Source organism: Salmo trutta, chromosome 17 (assembly GCF_901001165.1).
Source record: "Salmo trutta chromosome 17, fSalTru1.1, whole genome shotgun sequence".
NCBI lineage: Eukaryota > Metazoa > Chordata > Actinopteri > Salmoniformes > Salmonidae > Salmo > Salmo trutta.
Genome location: NC_042973.1, coordinates 6789080 through 6804987, shown reverse-complemented (window position 1 = coordinate 6804987; position 15908 = coordinate 6789080). Strand labels below are relative to the sequence as shown.

The window sequence follows — 15908 nt, the reverse complement described above, 5'->3', positions numbered from 1 at the left end:
CAATTGCTTTCCCAGACATTATATATAGCATGTTCCAGCAATTAGATGCAGTGGAGTAGAGGAAGACAATGGCAGGGAAGGGCATAACATCCCTTGGCAATTGGAAGGTGTGCCGTCTGTAGAACGAATATTTCTTGAGATTGACAAAATGCACAATTGCTTAAGAAAGAACGTATACCCTGCCTTCTATACTAAGACATAATCATAAAGCCTCAATCTGAAAAATATCGGATTTTCTGATAATACATTTATAACCTAAAGCCATTGCATATATATTTATATATATATATATCCATCCCATTGGGTAAAATAAGGGCTGATTTTGGAGTTGCAGTATGCTTTGGGGGATATCACCTAGAAAGCAAAATATAATTGTTCCTGACACTATTTCCATTACACAAAGCATTATAATAATTAAAGCAATCCTCAATCTGCAATTTCCTTGAACAATACTGAGGCAGCAAGGCAGGAGACAATCAGTGACCTTAGTTTCTTATGACTGGTTATTAGGGTTGCAAAATCATGGTAACTTTCCCCAAATTCCTAGGTTCTCTAGAAACCCAGGTTGGAGGATACTGGATTTCCTGCATATTCCATTCTAAAAACTCTGGAATCTTCCAAAAGGGATTTCCAGAAAACCTGGGAAATGTTCACTCCTGCTTATTCAGGGAGACTATTTACATGACAATTGAGGAACGAACACTTGAGGACATGCTTCATTTTATTCAATGCAAAAGAGAAACAAACCCAACCTACAATGTTCAGCAGTAGGTTGAATGACAGCACAGCATCTGATAAACAAAATGGAAGCAGTTCTTTGTCAGTAAGGACAGATGAACTTACGGCAGCCCTGTACAATGTCCACTTATACCCATCTAAACAATTAAATAGCCATTCATCTTGACCTTAAACAGCCAAATACAACAACTGTGACAGTGGTCCCACTGTAATATCCCTTTCTACAAAATTCCTGGAACTTCATAATAACATTATAATAATCTTTACATTTCCAGAGACATATACAACTTGTCTTTTGGTAATTCCTTAAATATATCCCTGTGAAAACCAAACACCAATGTGTGGGTGTGTGTGGGTATAGTATTTGCCGTCAGATATCTTCATCCCCAACCTTCATAAGTTTTTGCCCGAGGAGGCTCCTTTCGAGTAATTTTAAGACAAAAGGAAAGTGTTGAAGACTCTACCCACATGTACTAACAAAGTCTGTCACATTCTGCCTTCACGGGTCTCTAAAAAAGTACTTTATCAAAAGTACTTTATCTTACCAGAGTATGTTTATTGTAGAGAAGAAGTGTGGCATCTACCACAAAATGTGATACATAATTGATTTAAAATGAAAAGGACATATTTGGATTTTTCTACTCATGATGAATGTGCAAAATAATACATAAGTGGTGTCTTTCTCACTATCAAGCCATATCCTAATGTCACCGTAGCCTGGTGTCAATCAGTATCCTAATGTCACCGTAGCCTGGTGTCAAGCAGTGTCCTAATGTCACCGTAGCCTGGTGTCAAGCAGTGTCCTAATGTCACCGTAGCCTGGTGTCAAGCAGTGTCCTAATGTCACCGTAGCCTGGTGTCAAGCAGTATCCTAATGTCACCGTAGCCTGTTGTCAAGCAGTGTCCTAATGTCACCGTAGCCTGTTGTCAAGGAGTGTCCTAATGTCACCGTAGCCTGGTGTCAATCCATATCCTAATTTCACCGTAGCCTGGTGTCAAGCAGTGTCCTAATGTCACCGTAGCCTGGTGTCAATCCATATCCTAATATCACCGTAGCCTGGTGTCAAGCAGTGTCCTAATGTCACCGTAGCCTGGTGTCAATCCATATCCTAATATCACTGTAGCCTGGTGTCAAGCAGTATCCTAATGTCACCGTAGCCTGGTGTCAATCCATATCCTAATATCACCGTAGCCTGGTGTCAAGCAGTGTCCTAATGTCACCGTAGCCTGGTGTCAAGCAGTATCCTAATGTCACCGTAGCCTGGTGTCAAGCAGTGTCCTAATGTCACCGTAGCCTGGTGTCAAGCAGTGTCCTAATGTCACCGTAGCCTGGTGTCAAGCAGTATCCTAATGTCACCGTAGCCTGTTGTCAAGCAGTGTCCTAATGTCACCGTAGCCTGTTGTCAAGGAGTGTCCTAATGTCACCGTAGCCTGGTGTCAATCCATATCCTAATTTCACCGTAGCCTGGTGTCAAGCAGTGTCCTAATGTCACCGTAGCCTGGTGTCAAGCAGTATCCTAATGTCACCGTAGCCTGGTGTCAATCCATATCCTAATGTCACCGTAGCCTGGTGTCAAGCAGTGTCCTAATGTCACCGTAGCCTGGTGTCAAGCAGTATCCTAATGTCACCGTAGCCTGGTGTCAAGCAGTGTCCTAATGTCACCGTAGCCTGGTGTCAAGCAGTGTCCTAATGTCACCGTAGCCTGGTGTCAAGCAGTGTCCTAATGTCACCGTAGCCTGGTGTCAAGCAGTATCCTAATGTCACCGTAGCCTGGTGTCAAGCAGTGTCCTAATGTCACCGTAGCCTGGTGTCAAGCAGTATCCTAATGTCACCGTAGCCTGGTGTCAAGCAGTGTCCTAATGTCACCGTAGCCTGGTGTCAAGCAGTGTCCTAATGTCACCGTAGCCTGGTGTCAAGCAGTGTCCTAATGTCACCGTAGCCTGGTGTCAAGCAGTGTCCTAATGTCACCGTAGCCTGGTGTCAAGCAGTGTCCTAATGTCACCGTAGCCTGGTGTCAAGCAGTATCCTAATGTCACCGTAGCCTGGTGTCAAGCAGTGTCCTAATGTCACCGTAGCCTGGTGTCAAGCAGTATCCTAATGTCACCGTAGCCTGGTGTCAAGCAGTGTCCTAATGTCACCGTAGCCTGGTGTCAAGCAGTGTCCTAATGTCACCGTAGCCTGGTGTCAAGCAGTGTCCTAATGTCACCGTAGCCTGGTGTCAAGCAGTGTCCTAATGTCACCGTAGCCTGGTGTCAAGCAGTATCCTAATGTCACCGTAGCCTGGTGTCAAGCAGTGTCCTAATGTCACCGTAGCCTGGTGTCAAGCAGTATCCTAATGTCACCGTAGCCTGGTGTCAAGCAGTATCCTAATGTCACCGTAGCCTGGTGTCAAGCAGTATCCTAATGTCACCGTAGCCTGGTGTCAAGCAGTGTCCTAATGTCATCGAAAGCCTGGTGTCAAGCAGTGTCCTAATGTCACCGTAGCCTGGTGTCAAGCAGTGTCCTAATGTCATCGAAAGCCTGGTGCGATAAGTCATTTGACATTGAGAATTTATAAAAGGAAAGGATTCTGAAAACGTTTAAGGTCTACTAATCAACTGAAACAGAATTAACAATAACTACTGTTTATCAGCCATTCCATTTTCAAAGTACAAAATCTAAATCGCAATCCTTTAAAACAATGTTCTATATAATGGATTTATGGTCACAATTGTAATACTAAATCTAAAACGTATTAGCGTTTTCAAATGGTCCAAATCATTACAGACAGACGTATCTGATATTTCACCAAATCTGGTCCATTTTGTGACAATTGAAAGGAGATAAAATAAACTCAAATCTATGTTTGGTTCACAAACCTGCTCTGAACCCACAGCATCAAGGAAGTTCAGTCTGGTTTAACACTTTATGAGGAATAAGCTAAACAAAAAGGTATATAAATATACTTGTCGTAGTTGTGGAATACTATATCGGACTGATAGCTGTATTGTGTGGATAACACTAGCTGTATGCTTGCTGCAAGGTATTTTACTTTTCTTTTATTGGCCCTCAATCTTGTGTATAGCTTATGCAGACGTGTTGCATTTGAACCCGAAAACATGGGGGAAAAAAGCATTCTCACCTTAGCATAGAAAAGTCTCTCTAAGGTATAGTTTTACTATCAGCATATTGCACTGACATAAAAAAACAAGCGTAAGGCCACACATTTGAACAGATGAGTAACATTCAGTGCTTCAGTGTCCCAAATAAAACATTGTATGGTATTCATACCTTCTCCTTTTTGTGTCTCTTTGGGCAAAAAAAACCCCCACATACACACGTGTGCTGTAATAAAATTACTCGAAATCAGACAATCTCTTGCACTAAACAGATCAGTGACATTCATTTACACATATTAAATAGTGTTTTACATTCCAGTTGTGCATATCTTTAACTGAGTCCCTGTGTCCAGTTTGGAATTTCAAAAGGAAAACGGACAGGAATGAAGAGAGAGAGAGAGAGAGAGAGAGAGAGAGAGAGAGAGAGAGAGAGAGAGAGAGAGAGAGAGAGAGAAAATAATAATACAAGAAGTATGTGTTCATCTAACTGACATTGCAGGTGCTGAATCCTCATGGATATGTACAGTGAAGTGCAAATTGAATGTGGACTGTTCCATTTGAAGGGAAATGGCAGGGGTGGCTGGGAGTGTACGGTAAGTTCCATTAGGACTTGGCAGGTAACACTTTCTTGGGGGTGGCTGGTTTCCTGGTTTGCCATAGGTGGCCGTGGATCGTGATGGCATCCACACTCGCCGACATGGTCTTGGCGGGAATCTGGCTGAACTGCTTCCTGTCTGAGTTGTATTTGTAGAGGCCCTCGATCATCTTGCTCATAATACTCTTGGGCCCGATGCCGATCAACTTGGTGGCCTCGTCCGTTTCGGGGCTGTATACGTACAGGGAGCGGAACTGGCAACCCCCGTCCCTGAACAACACCAGGAAGTTGTTTGCTTCTGATTTCTCCATTTCCTGCAAAAGTGAAGCAAATAAATGATCATCATCATACAAGACAACAGACGTGTCATGATGATTTTCATTGTGACCAGCTCTTGCTGCTTTTAAAAAATGCAGTGGCTTCTGAGGTAAAAATGTCAGTTGTCAAAAATATGAACACTAATCTGCATATTCTTAGTAAATAATCTATTATAATTTGCCATTTAGCAGACTTTTATCCAATGCAACTTAAAGTCATGTAAATATCGCCGTGATCAAATAAAAATCATTCATCTGAGAAGTGACTTTATTGTATTGATGAGCTAGCTGTACATTAAGATGCCTAACATTGTCGAAATAGAATGACCAGATTACCTCCACAATCTTGTTCTTCTGACCTTCGTTGACCTTGCCCGCCAGGCAGCAGTAGGCTAGCGCGTTCTGGATTATATGCTTGTTCGATTTGACACTCGGCTCCTTGTACAGTTTGGGCCCTGTGCACACCAAGGGGAAAAGATGATCAATCGTCATAGAAACCACTCTACCAAGGGCCTCGGAGGTTGTGCCAGCAGTTTGTCAGTAAATAATTTATAGGCGTCATCTTAACATCCCTCATCATGGAATCTCAAGACCCAAGGGCCTTCTATGCTATCATCATCCTCATCTGATCATTTCAGACTGAAATTTTGCTGAGTTCATTTCACTCTGTTTTGCTTGTCTCAAGTCAAAAACAAACATTAATGCAAAACAATCATGGCATATATGCACATGGGATTCAACATGTTACTCAACCAAATGTGCAGAGTAGGGTTGCAAAATTCCAGTAACTTTCCCAAAATGCCCTGTTTTCGCAGAAATTCCTGTTGGAAGATTCCTGGAATCGGGAGAGAATAAGCAGAAAATCTGGGAATCCTCCAACCTGGATTTCTGTAAAACCAGGGTGTTTACCAGAATGTTGCTACCCTAGTGCAGAGTGACAAAAACATAACTCAAGCTGTTAGTGGTATTCCAATTTTAAATATGATAGAAATTTGGAATGATGAATCGGACACAAAATCAGATGTCTAAACAGCATGAAGTGTCTCGCTGTGTTCAGAACTTCACAAAGCTAAATCAAGATCAATTATAATACAGCTAATAAATGTGTCTTAGTGGTGATGAGGTGACCACCCACCGCTGTACTCGGCGTTTGATTTCACAGACGAGGCAGTGGAGCCATTCTCCCAATCGTCCTCCCCATTCCGGCTCCCAGATCGACAAGGGGACAGAAAACCATCTGCAGAATCAGGCCTGGCACACACACACACACACACACACACACACACACACACACACACACTTAGGTCACCTCTCTCCACGGGTAAAGCGCTGTTACCTCATATGTAGAGTATAGCCTCTTCAAGGACTTCAGTACAGGCTATTGTGTGCAAAGTACAAACAGTACCCTAAAAATGTAATAATCACTGGCAGGGATGGGCTTTGGCCAGTACTGTTCTTTGTATATCAAGTACAAGCTTTCTAAAGAGCTCTACACAGTCGACGCAAACGGAGCCGTTGGAGGTCCGTTTGAGTCGCGTTACAAAAATTCAGCCGCACAAAAATGTACGTCGGCTCCGTTTCCTTACACGTCAAACAACTGTGAAGCAATGTGATGAAATCAAGTCCTCTATGGGGATAGTTACTACAAACACCTACATCTCAACCAGTGCATCTTATTGAGACAGACTTAGCAAGAGGTGACAGAGGTGACAGTCTGTTAGTGAACGCAGCAAGTGGAATATAGGCAGGAATATTTCTTGTTTTGTGTAGAGGGCAAAAAGCATTAAAGCAGGGGTTGATGATGAGATCTGACAAGGTCACAGTGAAGGGTTTTGGTGGGACCATGAGGTATCGCATGGTTCATGTTCATTAGGCACCAAACGGATGAAAACGTTGCTGACGTGTTCCTTTGCGTGCCCTAATGAACATAACCCTGGACTTGGTATTGGAACAGTGTCTTAAGACTTCCCATAAGAACTCTCGTTCTTACATTTACATTTTAGTCATTTAGCAGACTCTCTTATCCAGAGCCACTACAGTAGTGAGTCATTTAGCAGACTCTCTTATCCAGAGCCACTACAGTAGTGAGTCATTTAGCAGAGTCTCCGATCCAGAGCCACTACAGTAGTGAGTCATTTAGCAGACTCTCTTATCCAGAGCCACTACAGTAGTGAGTCATTTAGCAGAGTCTCTGATCCAGAGCCACTACAGTAGTGAGTCATTTAGCAGACTCTCTTATCCAGAGCCACTACAGTAGTGAGTCATTTAGCAGACTCTCTTATCCAGAGCCACTACAGTAGTGAGTCATTTAGCAGACTCTCTTATCCAGAGCCATTACAGTAGTGAGTCATTTAGCAGAGTCTCTGATCCAGAGCCACTACAGTAATGAATCATTTAGCAGACTCTCTTATCCAGAGTCACTACAGTAGTGAGTCATTTAGCAGACACTCTTATCCAGAGCGACTTGAGTCATACTGGTCCCCCGTGGGAATCGAACCCACAACCCTGGCATTGCAAGCGCCATGCTCTACCAACTGAGCTACACATGTACAGAAGCTGTGAGAGTGAGGTGGCTTCAGGGTTAAACTACTACAAAGGCACTAACCTTCTCCTTCTCAGTTTAGGAGAGCTCAGTAAGAAGCACAGACTGCTAGAGTGTAAGCTGGCACTTCTGACAGTTCCAGAACATTAGGAGGTCAGAGAGAGGGTAGGTAGAAAAGAGAGGGTATGTTAGAAAGAGGGTAGGTAAGAAAGAGGGGGTATGTTAGAAAGAGGGTAGGTAAGAAAGAGAGGGTAGGTAGAAAAGAGAGGGTATGTTAGAAAGAGGGTAGGTAAGAAAGAGAGGGTAGGTAAGAAAGAGAGGGTAGGTAAGAAAGAGAGGGTAGGTATGAAAGAGAAGGTAGGTAAGAAAGAGAAGGTAGGTATGAAAGAGAGGGTAGGTAAGAAAGAGAAGGTAGGTAAGAAAGAGAGGGTAGGTAAGAAAGAGAGGGTAGGTAAAAAAAGAGAGGGTAGGTGAAAAAAGAGAGGGTAGGTGAAAAGAGAGGGTAGGTAAAATAGAGAGGGTAGGTAGGAAAGAGGATAGTTAAGAAAGAGAGGGTAGGTAAGAAAGAGAGGGTAGGTAAAAAGAGAGGGTAGGTAAAAAGAGAGGGTAGGTGGGAAAAGAAGAGTGCAGAGAATATAGAACGTGTTAGCTAGGTTAAAAGCTGTTGGCTGGAGAAAGGGGTTAACAAAGCAGGTCAGAAGTGATACTCAAGTTCAATGAAACAGTGTCAATAGTGTAATTTTAGGATGAATCCTAATTTCCACCTAAATCAAATTTGCACTTAGTCTCCCATTGACATCAAATGCATGGCTATGTGAAAATTCAAATTCAAAGTTAGGATTCACCACTTAGAGTAGAAGAAATGTTAAAATGAAATTCAAGTAGGCCTACATATGCATAATTTTTCTATACTGTAAACAGTAAGGAGTCTTACCTTGGTGTTCTCTTCTCAGATTGCACAGTGTCGCTGTCCCCCAGGTTGAAAGAGGCCAGAGACGAGCTGTCTCCCAGGTTGAGAGAGGCCAGAGACAAGCTGGGCACTGAAAAAACATGAGGTTGTGAACCTAGATGTGAAACACAAGTTTGGCACAAGACTGGACCACACAGTTACACCACGATCACAACACGATGTCATCCGTCACACTTTGTGCCCACCTTGTCACGATTATCTGCAGCACACATTTGATATGCGCAAACACAAACACACCTCCAGTATGACTCATTCAATTTGACAAGAATTTGATTTTGAGTTCACTTTCATAGTCAAAAACAGACATTAGTTGCCTAGGAACCCATCCCCAGAGTCCCACATAGCATAACGAAGTCAAAGATGCCAGATTACCAGAGATAGATTCATGCAACACATTACAAGATCAAATGAGTCAAATTGGTTTGGCAAAGCAGGGAAGAAATCCGGCAGGGTTAACTACTGCATTTAAAATCAGATGCTTTCACAAGGAAGCAATGCAAAAGGTTAGTAGTGCTAGTAGTTGGCATACTACAACTAGAACAGTCTCTAGTCTGCCATAAGAAGCCATGCAGAGAAACAGTGTTTTATCACAGGAGGCACTGAGCTGCAGAGAAACAGTGTTTTATCACAGGAGGCACTGGGTTGCAGACAAACAGTGTTTTATCACAGGAGGTACTGAGCTGCAGAGAAACAGTGTTTTATCACAGGAGGCACAAAGCTAGCTGTGGTGGCATGCTCAGGCACGATCACCACACCAACACAACACCACCATTGACTCCTGACTCTTGAGAGAGGTCGTCTCCACAGTTACCTGCTGCCCTGGCCGGGGTTCTGGAGGAGTCCATACTGTCCCGGTGGATGGACTTGGGCCGGGCTCTCCTATGCTTGGCGCCGGACGGCCGCTGCTGCTTCATCACCGTGTCCATGTCCTCCATGAGCTTGAGCTGCTTCCTCCTCAGGTACTCCTGCTTGATTAACTCCCGGCGAGTTCTCTCATCTTCCTTCCTCACGTGCTCTTCCTCCGCTTTCACTCTGAGAGGAAGAAGAATGGTAATTTATGAGCATAGTGTCAATAGAAGACAGTAGATTATACTACATTTACATTTTAGTAATTTAGCAGACGCTCTTATCCAGAGCGACTTACAGTAGTGAATGCATACATTTCATGCATTTTCTTTTTTACAATTTTTTTTGTACTGGCCCCCTGTGGGAATCAAACCCACAACCCTGGCGTTGCAAACACCATGCTGGCGTTGCAAACACCATGCTCTACCAACTGAGCCACAGGGAAGACCATACTAGATGAAGAACAGCTAAAACTATATCCGGGACATAATCATACATAAACTATGGGATGTAATTGTTCATAGTATGTGACCAAACAATCAGTAGTAAATGTACTTCAATCCATTACATCACCATTTGATGTACTTTGACAAATACAGTTTGATTAATTAACATTTAAAAAGACATGATACAATGTGTGACAGGGTTTTAAAAACAACGTTTTTTTTTAAAGTTTACTCTACAATCAAGTGGGAGTGTCTGGATGTGGGTTTGCATATGTGTATGAAAGCATGCGTACGGTGGAAGGGAACACATAGTATGTACCGTGACTCCTCCTTCTTCCGCTCTTGCTCCGCCTCCTGCTGCAGCTTCTTCTGCTGCGTTTCCTTGTCCCTCTTCAGCCTCTTCTCCAGGAGAGCAGCCCTCTTCTGAGCCATGTTGTCTTCCCTGTTCCCCTCACCCTGGGGACAGAGACACACAATCAGTTACAGCCAGGAACCCACTACAAGGGTCGCATTCAGAAAACTTGTATGTAGAACAAACATGTAACTCTGACGTGTAGAATAAGGAATCACATTGGCTCTATTCATTGCATTTCTACAGTGAGGGAAAAAAGTATTTGATCCCCTGCTGATTTTGTACGAAAAACGCATGTCAAAAATGTTATAAATTGATTTGCATTTTAATGAGGGGTATAAGTATTTGACCCCTCTGCAAAACATGACTTAGTACTTGGTGGCAAAACCCTTGTTGGCAATCACAGAGGTCAGACGTTTCTTGTAGTTGGCCACCAGGGAAGGAGGTTCTCACCCAAGATTTGACGGTACATGGCCCCGTCCATCGTCCCTTTGATGCGTTGAAGTTGTCCTGTCCCCTTAGCAGAAAAACACCCCCAAAGCATAATGTTTCCACCTCCATGTTTGACGGTGGGGATGGTGTTCTTCGGGTCATAGGCAGCATTCCTTCTCCTCCAAACACGGCGAGTTGAGTTGATGCCAAAGAGCTCCATTTTGGTCTCATCTGACCACAACACTTTCACCCAGTTGTCCTCTGAATCATTCAGATGTTCAATGGCAAACTTCAGACGGGCATGTATATGTGCTTTCTTGAGCAGGGGGACCTTGTGGGCGCTGCAGGATTTCAGTCCTTCACGGCATAGTGTGTTACCAATTGTTTTCTTGGTGACTATGGTCCCAGCTGCCTTAAGATCATTGACAAGATCCTCCTGTGTAGTTCTGGGCTGATTCCTCGCCGTTCTCATAATCATTGCAACTCCACGAGGTGAGATCTTGCATGGAGCCCCAGGCCGAGGGAGATTGACAGTTCTTTTGTGTTTCTTCCATTTGCGAATAATCACACCAACTGTTGTCACCTTCTCACCAAGCTGCTTGGCAATGGTCTTGTAGCCCATTCCAGCCTTGTGTAGGTCTACAATCTTGTCCCTGACATCCTTGGAGAGCTCTTTGGTCTTGGCCATGGTGGAGAGTTTGGAATCTGATTGATTGATTGCTTCTGTGGACAGGTGTCTTTTATACAGGTAACAAACTGAGATTAGGAGCACTCCCTTTACGAGTGTGCTCCTAATCTCAGCTCGTTACCTGTATAAAAGACACCTGGGAGGCAGAAATCTTTCTGATTGAGAGGGGGTCAAATACTTATTTCCCTCATTAAAATCCAAATCAATTTATAAAATTTTTGACATGCGGTTTTCTGGATTTTTTTGTTGTTATTCTGTGTCTCACTGTTCAAATAAACCTACCATTAAAATTATAGACTGATCATTTCTTTGTCAGTGAGCAAACGTACAAAATCAGCAGGGGATCAAATACTTTTTTCCCTTCACTGTATCTGCTAGGTAGGACACAGTTTGGCTACTGAACGTGGTCCAGGAATTCCCTGGCTAATGTGAGCTGTTGTTTTTTTTTTTTTCCTGGTACATTTAAAGGAGCAGTTTCACAGACCAAGATTATACAGTACTGTACCTATTCCTCTGGACTAAAAATCCCTTTAAGTGGAGACTCCCCTGAACATGCTAGCACTGTCAATGGACACTTTTAATTGATCTGCTGCTCTTTAATTATTTGTTATTCTAATCTCTTACTTTTTTGGGGGGGGGTATTTTCTTGTATTGTTGGTTAAGGGCTTGTAAGTAAGCATTTCACTGTAAGGTAACCTGTTGTATTTGGCGCATGTGACAAATACAATTTGATTTGATTGAGCACGGTTTTTAGTCTAAGAGTCTGAGAAATGGCCCCTTGTTGAGTGTATTAAAGCAATTTTACAACTAAACTGTGAACGGTGCTTTCTCTAATAGCATCCCTGTACTGACCAATATTTCTTACTACAGCACCCTCAAGATCCAATACCAAGTGCAAAAACATTTTACATTTACGTAATTTAGCAGACGCTCTTATACAGTAGTGAATGCATACATTTCATACATTTTTTCTCCATACTGGTCCCCCGTGGGAATCGAACCCACAACCCTGGCGTTGCAAACACCATGCTCTACCAACTGTGCCACACGGATAATTTGACTTCAATGTGACCTCATCACAACTATCCTACAACTAGCTCAACATCTCTGCCAACCCACTTCTCAGCAGCTGCATTTTAATAATTCACAAGCTCCAGTTTCGTGACCTAGATGAAGGCACAGACGACTGGCTAGTTACCGTCCTCACAGTAGGAAGAACCATGTTGTCCTCAGCCCGACCTATTTAAAAGAGCCATTCCTCATCTCATATTAAAAACAGAGTGTTTCCTTTCCAAAAAAACAAAGATGGCTGCCAACAGAACCAAAGCAAATTGCTTTGTCATAGAACTGGGGCACAGGTTTTTTTTTCAATTACTTAGGAAAATAGTCATTTTTGGCAGCCAAATGTCCAGAATCTGTCATTTACACACTGATGTTTTGGAGATTATTCAGATGGAAAATATTCCCCAACATTAAAGCCATTCCAACTGTACAGTGAGTGAATACAGTTGAAATAGCAACCTTATTAAAAAGGCTATACAGAACATTTGCCTCTGGGGACACTCTTGAGCCAAAAGGGGTTCTCTAAATGGACATAAATATTGAAAGGACCAGTGGAGACTGCTGAGGGGAGGAAGGCTCATAATAATGGGTGGAAAAGAGCACACATGGAAACCATGTGTTTGATGTATTTCATACCATTCCACTTATTCCGCTCCAGCCATTACCACAAGCCCATCCTCCCCAAGTAAAGGTGCCACCAACCTCCTGTGTCTCACAACTATTAGCAACTAAACTTCCATAGTGTATCTTATAACTTCCTACCTTAAAGAAAAAGCCACAGGACATTTTCTCGTCATCGCCATAGGTCCCCTGCATGTCTTCACTCTCCTCCATCCCCTCTCCCTCCAGGGGATTGAGCACGTACAGAGGCACCTCAATCAGGTTGCTTCTGGCCTGGCCAAACATGTCTGAGATAAGGGGGGTCTCTGTGGGGGTGACGGTAAAGGACTCTTTCACTGGCTGGGCCAGCACTTCAGATACAGTCGACACTATTATGGGTTTGATCTCCTCCATTTCCTTCTCATCATCCTTCTTGGAAATCTCTAGCGTCCCTTGTTGTGTTCTCTGGTTGTTTTTGGCTGGGGAGGAGGGTGACGATGCACTAACAGCCTCTCTCTCTGGGGATAGCATATGCTCAGTGTCCCTGTCTCCGGTCGCAGGGGTTTCACCGGTGGGTTTGTCCCCCATGTAGGTGAAGGCCATGGCCTGACATGGGGAGAAACGGCGCAGGCGGGGGAGGCTGTCCACGGACTGAGGCGCCGTCAGGCAGCGGTTATAGGGGGCCAGCTTAAGCTCACTGGGGCGCGGCGTGCGGGGGTTCCGTGAGTGGAAGGAGGCCGACTTCCTCTTGATGCTGGTGGGCGAGCGGTGGGCGGAGCGGGGCGAGTCTGCCGGGGAGGGCGAGTCGGAGGAGCGGACAGAGGCGCGAGCATATTTCTGGGGTGAGGGCTGGGTCTCGGGAGGGGGAATGACCCAGGCCTGTTGTTGCCGTTGTTCCCTCATGGCCATGATGACTTCCTGCTGCTGGGCCAGGCGCTGCATCTCCATCTGCAGGAAGCTCAGTGAGTGGTTGAGCTTCTCCATGGAGCGTGTGTAGTTCGCTAGATCCACCTCGCTGGGACTTTGACCTCCCTCTTCTCCCGTGCTTCTTCCTGGGGATTTCAGCCAGCAGACCCCGAAGGGCGCCTGCCCCTGCTCGACCCCGTCAGGCGTGTCCGCTTTGCTCCTCCCAGTTTTCCTCTCCTTCTCTGCCGTCATCTTCCCCCTTTCCTCCTCTCCTCCACCTACTGAGGCACCGTCGGCCTTCCTCTTGACCACGTCCAGGAAAGCGGAGTGGTCCATCCTCTGGCGGTGAAGCGTAAACGCTGCCTCCACCTTCTTCTTCTGCGTCTCGATGGCTTTTCGCTTCTCCTCCAGGCGCATGCGCAGCTGAACCATCTCCGTTGCCATGGCCTGAGCCGGGTCACTAGGCGGAGGGGCCTGGGCTGGCCCAGTGGGAGGGGCTTGGGTAAGGGGCATGCTCTGTTGATGGACGGGGCTGTGCTCTGGGGTGGGTGCCCAGGAGACGGACAGGGGGAGGCCCAGTTCCGAGCCCTCGGGGGTGGTCTTGAGGGAGCTGCCGCCCCCACTGCTGCTGCTTCTTCTTCTCCCTGATTCGTGGTTGCTGAGCTTCCGGAACTTCTGCTCTGCGAAGCTGGTCATCTTGATGCCGGAGCTAGTGGAGGGAGATTTGCCATAGCTTGAGCTGCTGGGGCAGGGACTGAGTGTGTCCATGTCCAGCTCCATGCTCGTAGCTTCCCCCAGCGAAGAGTCCTCATCCAGCATCTCGGCGATGTCCTCCGTCCTCAAGTGGATGTGTGTGTCCACCTCTGTGGTGTTCAGTGAGTCCAGGTCCATGTTCTCCTGTTGGGCCGTGGGGTCCAGGCCGACTACACCTCTGCCCCGGTTTTGACTGTGCAGGAAAAAGCCATGGTTGATACCCTCCGTCAGGGGGCATTGTGGGGGCTTCCTCCCGGTGTTGTGGATGATCTGGAGGGCCTCCTCCATGCTGGGGATGGCTGCACCTTTTCCATGCCCATCCAGGGCTGATGAGCCATTGGGTTGAGGTCTGCCAGGCTGTCTTGGCAGATCGGGGCCTGCTAGGCTGTCTGGGCAGCCCTCCTCCTCAATGCCCATGCCCTGCCCATTGATGGGCTGGAAGGACAGGTTCCTCTTCATGCCCCGGGGCATTTGGTGGACCTTGAAGCCCTCTGTGCTGGTAGAGCGAGTCATGCCATGGCCGGGGGGAGTAGACGTCTGTGTGTCCTCTTTGTCGAAGGGAATGTCAAAGGATACCCCGTAAGGACCGGACCTGGTAAAAACAAACAGTCCATCCATCCATCCATTGTTGTGTGTGTAGTGCTTTTAATAATCCTACAGCCCAAAAACTAAGACACAACTAACCAGTGTAATTTAAGTATAACAGGGGTACGATTTCACATCAGAAAACATCCTACTCATATACCAAACAATAATGTCAATTTATTCACATAGTCCATGACACTCACCTTTTCTCCTTGGGCCAGGTTCCTACGCAGCCATCCACAAAGGACATTGAGGTGGATCTCTTCATTTCACCTGGATGATGAGAATGAACAAAATAAACATCTCATATCAGATATAAGGGACTCCATTCAAATTCAAATGTTTATTAATGTTGAAAGACAAAAGTTTGAAGTGATCTTGTTACCTGAGTTCCTAGGTTGAGGCCGGAGAGGCAGACTAGAGAGAGAGAGAGAGAGACACATTTAGAAAATTAGATTGACAATGATGAAAACTTAAATTAAAGGTTTTTTTTTTTAAAGCTTTGGCCCCATAGCTTGAGCAATGTATCATGCATGTCCAACACAGAATACCATTCCAGATAAGTTTGCATAACCTCTATCCAATATCCCCTGTAGTTGCTGTAGCTTTTAACAGATAACCACATCAAAATAATCCAGGTCAGAAGAGCTAGGGCGTACTATATTGTACTGAACTGTACTGAGCTGAACTAAACTGAGCTAAACTGTACTGAACGGAACTAAACTGTGTCGAACTAAACTGTACCGAACTGAGCTAAACTGTGTTGAACTAAACTGTACTGAACTGAACTGAGCTGTATTGAACTGAGCTGAACTGAGCTAAACTGTACTGAACTGAGCTGTATTGAATTGAACTGAGCTAAACTGTACTGAACTAAACTGAGCTAAACTGTGTCGAACTAAACTGTACTGAACTGAACTAAACTGTGTCGAACTAAACTGTACTGAACTGAGCTAAACTGAACTGAGCTAAACTGT

The 15908-nt window shown here is 45.0% G+C and overlaps 1 protein-coding gene across 3 annotated transcripts in view; it reads right to left on the bottom strand.

Annotated features, from left to right (window-relative positions):
• Positions 1–703: 703 nt before the first annotated feature.
• Positions 704–15908, bottom strand: part of LOC115151491 (calmodulin-regulated spectrin-associated protein 2) — a 91445-nt gene continuing 76240 nt past the window's right edge. For 2 of the 3 annotated variants that reach the window (XM_029695467.1, XM_029695468.1), the window contains 10 exons: positions 15317–15348; positions 15135–15204; positions 12850–14938; positions 9873–10009; positions 9073–9293; positions 8226–8331; positions 7355–7420; positions 5885–6000; positions 5086–5204; positions 704–4746 (listed from right to left, as the gene is read on the bottom strand). In XM_029695467.1, the coding sequence (XP_029551327.1) occupies positions 4441–4746; positions 5086–5204; positions 5885–6000; positions 7355–7420; positions 8226–8331; positions 9073–9293; positions 9873–10009; positions 12850–14938; positions 15135–15204; positions 15317–15348 (3262 nt within the window). In that variant the 3' untranslated portion in view covers positions 704–4440. The remainder of the gene's footprint in view (positions 4747–5085; positions 5205–5884; positions 6001–7354; positions 7421–8225; positions 8332–9072; positions 9294–9872; positions 10010–12849; positions 14939–15134; positions 15205–15316; positions 15349–15908) is intronic. The other variant, XM_029695469.1, reaches the window with a different exon arrangement.